Raw genomic sequence first — 12,889 nt, 5'->3', positions numbered from 1 at the left:
AAAGTAACCTAAGTGAAGTTAGGTCATTTTCCCTTTAAAGCGATATTTCATAGGGTTCCAAAATAATATTTTAACCATTTACTAGCCATAAGTGTAGTTCAAGATGTCATCTTAATAGAAACCTCATAAAAATATAAAGGGAAACTTAATATTTTTTAATTCAAAGTCAAACCTTCTAAATTCACTATTTTAATTCGCTACTTTAATTGACGGGAATAGATACGTACATTAAAGTGGTCCTTAAATGTAGGAAGAAAATTTTTACATCAGATTTCCTAAGCCTCGTTGTCTCGTTTAGCAGAATCTTCCTAATAAATTCTCTAGTAGAATTGCTAATGAAAAAAATTGACGTTATTAGCTTTAGTGGCATCAAGTTTGTCGTCTTAGTCTTTCGATTTTGTCTAAGGCAGCAGCAACACTACATAGTACATATCAGCTTCCTAATTCCTTCCTGTTCATCGAGAAAACTCGTTATAAAAAAGCAACAGGAAGCAAAGAGCTTTGCCTCTTAAATTCATTTCTCTTTATCTAGGAAAATAAATAAGAAATGTTCTCTTGTGGCGGTGTACACGTGTACACCTTCTGCTCAGCCCAATTGTAAACAAATTATTAGCGCATAAATAAATTAGGCGTTCGCTCTGAAGCCCAAAAACCACCGAGTTAAACATATAAGTAAATTTCAAAAATGCGTTTTTCACGCTGAGTGCTGTGTGGTGTTCAGTCTCTTTTGAGATTTCGAATCGAACGCTTCGTAGTCATCAGCAAAAGTGGGCGCGCCGATACCGACGTCGAGGCCTTTACTATATAAACTGACAGTGTTTGTGCATATTTTTAGAAAATTTTGTCAGCAAACGAAATAACATAAATAAACTGCCTTTGTTCCTGGGCTGTAATAAAAACGGTTTTTGGCTAATTTTAAGTGGCAAAGTACAAGGATTTTGATTTGAAATCGCAGCAGTGCTTTTTACGAAATTTTAAGTTAGTGATTTCAGTACATAATTGGAGCGACGGAGCGAAAACGAACCTTTGGAATTTTGTTCTACACTTACGCATATACATGCATACATACTCATGTGTACCACATGCATTCATTTAAATTTACACTTGCAAGTACATACCTACCTAGATACATATGTATAAACGATAAGCGCAGCAAATTTGGCAAATGTTTTGAGTTAAATGTACCATTAAGTGATACATACATATTAAACTAATATGACTGATCGCCGCCGAGATATTGCTCGTAGTCCAGTAGGGCCACCTTTCAACACAGCAATGTTCAATTTAAAAAAGCTATTGCTTTGTGCTCTTTTGGTATTCTTCGTCTTCCCGCATACCACCTATGAGTTTTTACAATTCAATGGGGCGGCTAAGGGTGGTGTTGGTGTTGGGCACGTCGCCGATGCCATCAAACCAATAGCAACAAAGCGCCCATTCGAGAAGAAATTCAAATTTCATAAAATAGAACGCGTATACATTGGCGATGAGGAGGAGAAAAATGACGACGACGACGACGACAGCGAAAATGATGGAGATGACAAAAACGATGATGATCACAACGGTGACAGAAAACCAGACGATGACGCTAGCCGACAAATGGACGAAGAAGCGGCAGAGTCGGAAGAGCTGCCGTTCAAACGTGCACGCGTGGCTCACAAAGAGCGACGCGCTACCACCACCTCCACGCCGATGAATGAGAAAAAACGTTCAACTACTAAGAAACAGAACAAAATAGCAGACGATGAAAGCAACCAAAGCGAAGAGTCGAAAACGTTCTTTGGCTCATTATTTGGAAATCTCTTTGGTGGTGGAAGTGGTGACCGAGGCGATGCCGATCCGCAGCCGAGGTCGACGAGTGAAGAAGATAGCTCTGCTGAGAAGAAAGTACCATCAAACGGCATTATTGACTGGTTGAAATGGTTGAGTGAGCGAAATGAACGCACGGAGCGACAGGAAGCCGTTGAACCGGATGATACTGAGTCTTGGCACTCCTACCTCAATCGTTGGCCATTCAACAGTTTCTTTCCCATTAGCAAGTCAGCAAAGCCAATACGCCGTCAACCTAAAGAACCCGCTTCCCCGCAGAACGGCAATTCAGATGAGGCGACCACCACAATGTCTCAGGAAAATTTCGAAAGCATATTGCATACACTGCCTAGCTTTGTGTTGAATCCAGACCATGTTACCAACACCGAATGCAGACAACAATTGCAGATATTTCATCGACAGCTGCGTGGCAATAAGTTTTGGACGCTACAGAGTGCGTGAACCCAAACACATCTATGCCATTTATTTAGACCTTAAATTATTTATTCTTAAATTTCTAGTGTTGGACGCCACGGGAAAAATTAGTGCAGGTTTGTTGCGTGGCAATATCAACCAATTCGGAGACTTCGACCAATGCATGCAGGTGAAAGCTAGGGTGAAGGTAACACCGGAAATTCCGGTTCGCATTCGCGGGAAATATTGTCTGGCACACATTGAAATGCAAACTTCAACAAAGGAGCTGAGGGCACCTCTACATTATGCGCAGGGGCGCGCACTCTGGCGAAGTCATTTTGGAAATGTGAGCAAATATTTTATATACATACAACTGTATGAGTGGTGGTATTTAACATTTGAGGAAATTATATAATATCGAAAAATTCTTTAACGGTTACACTAACCTTTAACACACACTTTAACCTAAGTTTTACGCCGCCTCCGAACAGCAAATGGTTTTTATGAAAAGGTTTTCCAAGGCACAAGTACCCTCGGAGGTTTACCATTGCCTGCTGAGAGGCGACCGCTGTTAGAAAAAACCTTTTCTAATTTAGATGTTGCGCCTACTAGCGATCTAACCCGGTACTACGGAGTAGTATGCACCTCTAGCCACTCAGCCACAGCGGGTTACCTAAGATCTTCGTTAAATTTTCATATAGCCACGGACTATTCCACGGGACAGTACTGGGCTGATCTTTTGATCCGTAAGGTGCATATAGTATTAGAGTCAAACTCCACATCAAATAGCATAATGCTTTTTGGTATTTCGTGGACGTCTCCGGAGACTTTACGACTTACGTACCCTTGCTTATCTACATAGTTCAAGCCATTAGTCGTCGCCATTAAGCTCAACCAATAATAATCCCAGGAAACTTAAGGCTTTGACGAGGCCGGATCAGAAGGAGGGTGGTGTTAGCCAGTTGGGGTTAACGGGGTGAAGAAATATGTATTATTGTGTAGAGTCCCTTTAAAGCTGGACATCTGCTAGGTATGTCAGAGAGAAGATTTTCGCCCGCTACATTAAAAGAACGTTTCTGTGGAGTCGCAAGAGGCAACTGAAACTCTTCCTTTAGCTGGCGATAGAACTACGATGAGGGTATTCACGGGATGAAAGTTCAAAAGATGGTGACAGTCTCTGGGTGGATGCCGCTCAAGTCCTCTCTGTAGACTCTTTGATCCATAGGTTTTTTTTTGTTTAATGTTTGTATGTGTGGACCTTGTGAATAAGATCATAAGACATCGTTTAATGATAGCTTGTCCGGCTTTTGATAGTGAGGGAGAAGGTGAAGAAACAAGTAAGAACGGTTTACCTTTGAGCGCAAATCTTCTATTTCAATACCGAACACTGTTTTAGACCCATCGCTTAGCTAAATAGTTGCGTGAGTAGAGGTCAAATTTCTCATTTCGTCTTTATACCTACTTATGTACTTATGTTCGACAATATAGTCTGTAACCCCCTAGTATTCTTCAAGAGTAAAGTTAGCTTAACAAAACTTTGTATTGGGGTTAGAACCGTTATTGCATTTCAAAAAATGTTACAATTCAACAAATGTCGAAGAAGGCTCTCCACGAAGTTCTTTTTAAAACTTAATTGAACTGTTTTGTGATCATTTGTTTCCAACCAGCCCAGTCATTTCGCTCCACGCTACGACATCGCCAACTGGGGCGTTTGCATACCAAACCTCTGCAGCAGTGAGGTAGTACAACAAATGGTCGAATCGAATCTGCGTGCTTACAATGCGACAGGTATAGAATTTCATGTGGAAGTCGGTGACAATGATTGCTACACCCGATCAAATGTTAAGCTCATGAAACTCATTAAAAAGGATCGCAATTTCGCCCTGACAATGTATGTAAACAGTTTTCACGTTTATAAGTGGACCATAAAGATCTTAATAAAGTTTCTCTTTCATACACACATCATATGTAGATTCGGTATTGGTGGACTTGTGGTACTATGCGTTGGTTCATTGCTCAATAAATACCAGTCGAAAATAAAAGTCTGGGTACTTAGTAAATTCAAGAAGACTAAAACAGACTCAAACGGTGAAAGCGAAGGAAACGAAAGTACAGTGGAGGCGATTACTGATTCAACGGAAATCGAGAATGCAGCGGAAGATGGCATAGCTAGGGAAACAACACTGGAAACTGATAGTGGAGACGGGAAGCCAGAACCATCCTATAGCGGTTAGATCACTTTTTATACATATATTTATAGCATTGCCTTACGTATCTACCCATACATATACAGTACTTCAGTCTCTCACTGCCGTGCTTCGGGACACCGTCAGTACTTTCTCACCACAACGCACAGTTTCTGTATTGCTTGGCAGCGACTCTTCGGAAACGCAATTCCCGATCTTCAATGTGCTCAAACTGGGCGCCACATTCGCCCTCTATGTCAGCCTCAAATACATTATGATTGGACATCTTCCCATCATCAATCGGGATATTATGGTTCGGGCGTTGGAAAAACCACAGAGCATCCTGTTCCGCACACCAATGGTTTACATGGATATGCTTTTGATGGTAAGCGGCTTCTTGATTGCTTATCAACTGGCTGAAGAAATGGAACAAAAATCGCATATTCAGCTGTTAAAGCGCATGGCTTTAAAGATCACAAGGTACGCAGGCACTTTTAGATTACCCCTAGCTTGGTCCGTCCAATTACCAACGCATCCTCGATCTCTTCGCCGTATTCTTAGATACCTACCTACTTTGTATGCGGTGTTGTTGTTCCAAACATATATTCTTCCACTGCTTGGCGCCGGACCGCTCTGGACGAATTTGATCGGCCAAAATACGCGTTTGTGCGAGCAACAGTTGTGGCGAAACTTTTTTAGCGTTCAGAATGCAATTGAATTTGAGGAGACTGTGAGTAAAAATGTAGTCCCCAATTCCATAGGGTCTGGTGTATTATAAAAAAAAAACACACACTTGTCAAATGTTTGTAGTGTTCGCCTATGTCCATACAATTGGCTCTTGAAGTTCAGCTCTATATACTGGGACCGTTGATCGTGTGGCTCTACTACACCGATGCAGATGCTGCATTCTTCATCTATGGTGCTCTGCATGCGATGTCTGTGGCAGCGCGTTACTCTCGCACACAACGCGAATACCTATCGACGACCTTGTTCCATGGCATGAAGTGAGTTCTCCTGGACTTGAAATTTTTTCACAAATAGTATGCCTCTGATTTCATTTCATTTCCTTTTTCACAGCGTCAGCAAATTCTACCGCACGGCCAATTTGCTCATCTCTTCGCCGATAAGTCGCGCAACCCCCTATCTTTTTGGTATCGGCACTGGTCTGCTACATCGCTCTCAAGCCGGTGTGCTGGAGATCGCCAGCGAACTCATACCCGTTGGCTGGCTGTGCGCCTCATTGGGATTATTCTGGTGCTTCTGGTCACCCTCGGCGAGCATGCGCACCGATTTCGTTTATACAGCTGGCGATGCGGCATCTTATGCCGCTTGGTGTCCGCTAATACTCAGCTTATCTGTAGCTTGGTGTATTTTTATGTTTCCAAGGGGTGAAAACTCTGTGCTGCACCTTCTTACCACAATGAGACCTGTGCTCTTCCTTTCACGCATAACGTTCCCCATACAGCTGATGACTTATGTGGTGGTATTGTACAACACTGCTGGTGTAAGTGAGCCACACAAATATCATCTAGGTGACTTGGTAAGTTCAGGAGCCTCCATAAAATTACGAAAAGACGTTTAACATAAAAATTTTACAGGTTAATTTTAATGAGATCGCAGTAATTCTGATCAGTGGGCTAGCACTGGCTTTTCTAATCGATGTGCCTGCCCAACATATTCGCAAAGTTGTAATAAATCGTATATTTGTAGAACGTACGGCGCGCGAGTATGAACAAGAAGCCGCACCCGGCACGGGCGCTGAGGCCTCTGAACCTGAAGCTGAAGCGGATAACGAAGAGCAAATTGATCAAGCTAAAGATGACGTGGGAGATGATGACCCTGAAGTTAGCACGGAAGAGTTGGAAAAGAACAACAAAGTTGAAGTGACTGATGAAGAGGAGAATAAGAACGAGGATGAAGAGGAAGAGGAAGAGGAGGAGGAAAATACTGCAGATAAAGAAAGTGAGTTATCTGAGAATGATGAAATTAAAAAACGACCAGAAAATGATAAAGAAGAAAACGTACCAAGCTATACACGAAGAAGACGACGAATAAGCGATGATTAGACAGAATGGAGAATGTGTTGATAGATGCTATTTCAGTAGAAACAAAAGACAACAATGGAAAAATCATTAGAGATAAGGCATGCGATACACTAAAAAGAAACAAAATGGTGGTCAGAATAAAAAGGGGCCAGTTACAAAAATTACATTGTTAGGGCGCAAAACCGAAAACATGTAGACTAAAATTTGATAAAGGCAATCCACCTACTCGTATGTATAGACCCAGGACTATTTTTGAACAAACATTGTTTGGATTGGTGTTCTTTAAAAACTCGATGCGTAATTATTTTGGATTTTTTTTTTTTTGTGATCCAGCCCATTATTGAAAGATGAGACGATAAGTCAAAACAATTGGTAATACGAACCCAAAAACGAACCCGAATTTTATTAAATTTACTTTCAAACTAACATTCATACATACTACTATGTATATATTTATTTTCGTAAAAATTTACTTACATTTTTTATTTTTTTTAATCTTAATTAAGAATACACGAGCACATATTCAATTCATTCATTGAAATCTAACCTAGCGAAAAGCATAACTAGTATTTTTTATACAACAATTCTTTTTGGATAACATACAGCTTCCTGACAATTTTTGTAACAACACGATCAGAGACTATGTATGACTTATAGTGCGGCAAGTTTTATTACATCCTAGTTGTATAGTTATTTGTCTAGACAACTATGAAAAATTTATACTTTTACAATTTATTCCTGTACCCATTTTCATCAATAAATATGTATTTATTAGGGCTGTGCGATTAATTGATTATTCAAAATTTTAATTAATCATAAAGTAAATAACTCAATTATTCGATTAATTGGAAATTGTGATTACTCAAAAGTTCAATTACTCGAGTAACCAAGATTTTAATTAACCAAAAACAAAAATATATGAGTAATTTGCTTTATGAGTAATCAACATTTCAAAGTACTGTTTACATATAAAGCAGTTGAAGTTCCTTGATACTTTGAAAACAACGTTTCTGTTTTCAAAAAAAAATTTTTTTATGTACAGAATGTAAGAAAGAAAATAAGCATTTTCCAAAGCAAACTCATCTAACGAGCAAAATTAATTTTTTTGAGTAATCATATATCAAGTAACTCGATTAATCGTCGTTTTGAGTAATCAAAATCTTGATTGATCGAGTAATTGATTAACCGGAAGACTGATTAACCACCTTGGTCAAGTAATCGAATAATCGCACAGCCCTAGTATTTATGTACAAATGTACATATGAATATTTCTCATGTGTGTTTGTATAAAATCCTAAAACTCAAAACTAAACGCTATGTAATCATCACAAAATATTATATGTATGTCATAAAATACATGGTAAGAGTATCTATCATACTTACTTAGAACTATGTACTATAAAATATTTATAAACAAAAAAAATTTGAGTAGAAAACCATTTATTTTTGTATTTAGAGTATTTAACTACTTCGTTACGCCACCTGCTCCTCTGACGTGCTAGGACTTCGATTTTCCGTGGACGATGTGCGTTTCTCAGGACGTCCCGCTTTCCGCAACAATATCCGCTCCAAGGCATGTATGGGCGATTCAAAAAGTAGGCAAAGCACAAAGGCCAAAACGAATGTGTCTATCGTGTGACTAAACATGTCGTTCTCCTAAAAGATAAATACAAATTATTTAGCTAATTTGATCTTTACACATGATGCAAATATCATTGATCTACATACATATGTATGTATGTATATTCCTACATACATATGTAAGTAAATAATATAGCTTTTCCGAAATTTATAAAAAAAAAAAACTCAGTTTACGGTCTGTACCAAGTTGGTCGCTTAAGTCGTTAAATGGAATTTATTTTCCAAGGAAGCCAAAATCAAATGAAACATTAATATCGTGCCGGATCACAGTGGTTTGAAACTGGAAAATTGAGTTAAAAATAACTAATACAATTTAGAAGAGATTCTTCAGGCCCGATTTTTGAATTTTTATTTGTTTATAGAAAATATTGTAGCAATTTCGAAGAAAATCGATTCCTTTTGTATGAATGTTACATAATAAAAACTAGTTGAAAAAAATCATAGGGTTCGCAAAACGAAATATATTGCACAAGAAAAATTTGAAATATTATAGAAAAAGTTTCTCCGAAATTTAAAATTAAAATAAAAAAAAAATTGTTTTAAAAATTTGAACTTTTGGTGACCATTTTTTGAAACTCTGAATTTTCACGAAGTTTATAGAAAGTTTTCAACATTGATTACTTAGGTTACTAGGTCACCACTTCCGCCTTTCCGAACGGCCTCGAAAAAAATTGGTAGGCATAAAGAGCATCCGAGAATACTACCCTACATAAAATTTAAGCCCTGTTCGCATGGGGACGTAAACCTTAGAACATAAATACGCTGATACTAAAGCCAAATAATTTTTCGTTTCGGCAACCATCTTTATATTAGGAAAATAGGTCACTCACCAAGGTCGTATTTGAAAATGGACGCACTTTAGTTGATGTGAATAATAGCGTAACAGCGTAAAACAGTAAGAGAACTGTTCTTGGAGCAAGACGACAAAAGGGCGTTACTCTATGTAAACACACAAAATTTCACTTTTGCATAACCACCCCACACCGGGTATTATTTCCTAACTAGACAGAAATCTAGTCAATTCAATATTATCATCCACGCGAGAAACTTTTAGAGGTTATATTACCGAAAGTTATCCTTACCAAGTTCACATAGGACTGATGGGTGGCATAACGCTGACTCGACGAGTGATATAACTCCACTATGCCATTCGACAAATAAGCGCAATAGGTAAGTCTACTGATGGGTGCGAAGAAGCGACTGCTTAGGAAATTACGCAACCAGCCGGCGTGGCCTGTTGTTGCTGCCATCACCAACCACGCCACCGATAAATTCCAAGCTAATTTATGAAATCCGGCATAAAGAAAACTCTCTATGTATGTATATGGACTCCGGTAGAACCGGCATATGGAGAACATGGCTGCAACGCCGATCAAAGTCGAAATAAACCAAGCGAGGCGTACAACCAAAGAGCGTAGTTTTGTGCTGGAATTAAATTAAATTAAAGTATGCAATTTTTTGTTTTTTTTTTTTACATAATTTTATATGTAATTGTTTATATAGTTTTAGTTATATTTACCCTCGCTCCTGCATAATATGCACGACATAACCAGTCAACAAACCGATAAAATAAGACGAGGCACGCATATGTGTTTTTATATAATAACCAATGTAATATTTATTACTGGCCAAGTCGGTTAATTCGCTACAAAAATATAACATGAAAGTAAGTAAGTTGCCGAAAACATACTATTTAAGTAGCAGCATTCGAATTTTTTTACTTACTCTGAATAGACCAACAAAGTTGGATCCAAGTGCCGCACAAATGTCACCACAAATGGAATAACTGTGGTACAAACGACAGCTGCAATCAGCAAGCGAAGGCCATATTTTCGCATTTTGAATAGTAGATAGATGAAAATTGGCGCAATGAAGAAAAGTTGCGTATCGACAGACAGATACCACGATTGGAACATACACTACAAATTCAAAGAGAGGCAAACTTTAAATTTTTATGTAAGAATTTGGATAATGTTAAAAAAGGGATATAGTTAATAGTTGTAAGGATGTCAGATGCTAATTGTTTGATAAGGCTGACGCTGTTACTCAAACGATACCTGGGGTTCACTTTACCATAGAACCGGGGAATTTGTCTGTCTTGAAATTTAATAAAGTAAGCTGTAAATGAGGCTTTAACTAAATTATTTTCTTACTTAAGGTGCTTATTGCGCTGCTGCCAATAGGTCAGTTGATACCTTTTTCTGTGAAAAATTAATGAAAGCTTTCAAGCTATACTATTTTAATCAAAAACATAATATGTAATATTATAAAAAAAACATGGCATTAGTAAATTACCTGCGCTTGAGGGAATTTGACCAAAATTTTTAAAGCTGGCATAGATAGAATACAATTTGTTTAGTTGGGGCCGTTTTCTCAATTACCTGTAACTTTAAAGTTTACTTTATATATATAGGTTGCTTTTATGATTGCGTCTAAAGTAAAGCATTATATCATCGATTTTATATTGGTTTACAACAAAGAAACATACATACGACAAAAACCAATAATAGAAATGCTTAACTTTAGACATAACCTTATTTTTAATACAACCTTTAAATATAAAGTGAGCTTTAAAGTTAAAGGTTGCTTCCTAAAACGGCTCTTAGTCTAAAAAAAAATCCCTTTAATTGAAGGAAAGATCTAAAACCGGCCATTATCTTGAACAAAGAGCACAGAACCTCAAAATGTTACATTACAAAAAAAAAATTATCGCTAGGTCGAAATTTTTCTTCCCGCATAACAATGATGAATTGGTTTTTTTGTTGGTCAAAACACGATCGCGTCATGAAAATCAGCATGGGCCAAAAAGGCGATCAATTGAAGAGTTTTACTGTAAACTTAAGAGCAGGGACACCCAACCAGTTTAGACATCTAAAAAAAAAAAAAATAAACAATCGATTAGGTAGACTTGAATCGTGAAAATTGTACTGAATGTTGCTCATACGACGCGTGTGTCTAAAAAGAGTGATTTTATTTACAAGGGTACGAAAGTAATTTAAAAACTGAATAATATTAAACTGCCTGAAGAGGTATTTCGTGAGTAAGATAAAATCCACTTTTTATCCAGAAATATTATTCATCATGTGGTGCTTGCACCAGAAGTTTTAGGGTTCAAGTAAAAGAAGCTTGTAGTAATTTGTCAGCACAAGAACAAATTTTCATTCTGTTGGAAATTTTTCTTGAACCACAATATTTTATAATATATTATATTCGCATAAGAATGCTTTTTCGATTCGAAAAAGTACTCGAAAACGAATCGTAGACGGCTATCTTAAACGACTTTTTAGCCGGTTTTTCTTCGAGAATATACTCCAGTTACAGTTACTTTCTGATTCATGACAAGATTAGTGATGATATAATTAAAAACAGCGTACTAGATCAATTTTTCTCAAAGGTGACCTAATTATATGAGCACAAGTGTATATGCGTAATAGAAGTATGTACTTACAAACTTATCCGTGTTGAAATAATTATTTACATAGAGTATATTAAGCCACCATGACGCCTGACAGCGCTCCTGCTCACGTCTGATGCGCTCTGCCCATAACGGACCGCTGCCGATGCTCGGAAACCAGGTCATGTAGAAGCCGATAATTGCCATATAGGCCGGTGTTAGGCGAATGTAGCGGCCAATGTACAAAATCAACGGATTTATTTGACCACGACGACGATGCAGTTCGACCAGCATAATGCGACAGAACAGGAAACCACTCAACAACAGAAACGTATCCACAAATAATAGGGAATTGTAGAGGAATGCAAATGTGGGGAATTTCGTTTGCTAAGATGTGTGGTGATTTGCAAACAGAGAAATTAGAAAAAAATATATAATATGTAAGTACAGTATTGGGCATATCTATAGCACCCCCATTTCAAAGTCCCTAAGGGGAAATAATTAATTATTAATGGCAAACAATATCTCTTAATACCGAAAAAAATTCTAGCACTTCTAAGAAAAAATTTTGAAATTTGGGTGAAAATTTGTCGAATTTTTTGTAGCCCTTTAAAAGATTTAAAATTTGTTGAATTTTTTTTTTAGAATTCTATAAAGTCTAAAACTTGGGTTTATATGGTTTTTGTTGGAGAATGAACTGTATTTTACTTGAAAATTCCTAAAAATAAAGAAATAACTTTGAAATGGGGGGTGCTATTGTATTGGTCAATACTGTATATATGTATATGTATGTGAATTAATACAAATGTCAAGCATTCAGTAAACAATTGTGAAATAGTCATTAAAGCTAACGGTTTCAAGCGATTAAACCAAAACTCGTTTTTTATGCGTATGTATGTATGTACATAAATTAACATTAGTCGTTATTATTACCTCTGCTACGAACGCCACATTATAAGTGGGACTGCCATAGATAAACGACAGCGCATGCCCGGCAAGTATCAGCAACATTGCCATTGCTTTGATGCCGTTTATCGAGTTTAGCCCCATCTGGTCTTTACTCGCCTGAAACAGTTTCTTCGTATTCTCTGCAATATGAAAACAAAAAAAAATATCATCCAATCTACAGATATGCAAATATCACACCCACCTATAACTGAGAACGACAACAATGCGATTGTCAATGTTTCTTGTTGCAATGCGCGTTTCGAGACATCATCGGCACTTCTCGACGCATAAATCAAGTAGCAATGATAGGCGGTGCTCAATGTAGCCAGCAAAATAAACAGAAATAGCACAACACTGCAAAATATTCGAATTTACAAAAAAAAAAAAAAATAGCAAGCAATTACTTAAGCCATTACCTAGCATATAAATATAAATATGTAAATATGTACATATGG

At 37.5% G+C, this 12,889-nt stretch overlaps 2 protein-coding genes across 2 annotated transcripts; one reads left to right on the top strand and one right to left on the bottom strand.

The window, feature by feature from the left end:
• The first annotated feature begins 1,215 nt into the window (after positions 1-1,215).
• On the top strand, positions 1,216-7,233 carry LOC118733018 (nose resistant to fluoxetine protein 6-like). The gene is made up of 9 exons (XM_036462176.1): positions 1,216-2,260; positions 2,328-2,566; positions 3,888-4,111; positions 4,193-4,416; positions 4,514-4,886; positions 4,968-5,136; positions 5,217-5,410; positions 5,484-5,946; positions 6,005-7,233. The coding sequence occupies exons 1-9, from the start codon at positions 1,216-1,218 to the stop codon at positions 6,470-6,472; spliced, it is 3,399 nt and encodes a 1,132-aa protein (XP_036318069.1). The 3' UTR covers positions 6,473-7,233.
• Positions 7,234-7,600: 367 nt separating this feature from the next.
• LOC118747396 (nose resistant to fluoxetine protein 6-like) lies at positions 7,601-12,757 on the bottom strand (the record flags this gene model as incomplete). The annotated part of the gene is given in 7 exon segments (XM_036481448.1): positions 7,601-8,107; positions 9,175-9,517; positions 9,612-9,737; positions 9,818-10,011; positions 11,541-11,873; positions 12,420-12,574; positions 12,637-12,757. Coding segments are annotated over 7 exon segments (1,455 nt in total), but the record flags the coding sequence as incomplete, so codon positions are not given.
• Between the last annotated feature and the right edge of the window lie 132 nt (positions 12,758-12,889).

Source organism: Rhagoletis pomonella, unplaced genomic scaffold (assembly GCF_013731165.1).
Source record: "Rhagoletis pomonella isolate Grant_MI unplaced genomic scaffold, Rhpom_1.0 Rhpom_scaffold_00001, whole genome shotgun sequence".
NCBI classification, from domain to species: domain Eukaryota; kingdom Metazoa; phylum Arthropoda; class Insecta; order Diptera; family Tephritidae; genus Rhagoletis; species Rhagoletis pomonella.
The sequence above is the reverse complement of the archived record's forward strand: the minus strand, read 5'-3'. Positions and strand labels throughout refer to the sequence as shown.

Bases quoted from the DNA above. Each gene is read 5' to 3' on its own strand.
- LOC118733018 (XM_036462176.1), top strand. From the start codon at position 1,216: ATGACTGATCGCCGCCGAGATATTGCTCGTAGTCCAGTAGGGCCACCT. The intron at 2,261-2,327 runs GTGCGTGAACCC...TTAAATTTCTAG, and splicing joins TAAGTTTTGGACGCTACAGA to TGTTGGACGCCACGGGAAAA. The intron at 4,887-4,967 runs GTACGCAGGCAC...CCGTATTCTTAG, and splicing joins ATGGCTTTAAAGATCACAAG to ATACCTACCTACTTTGTATG.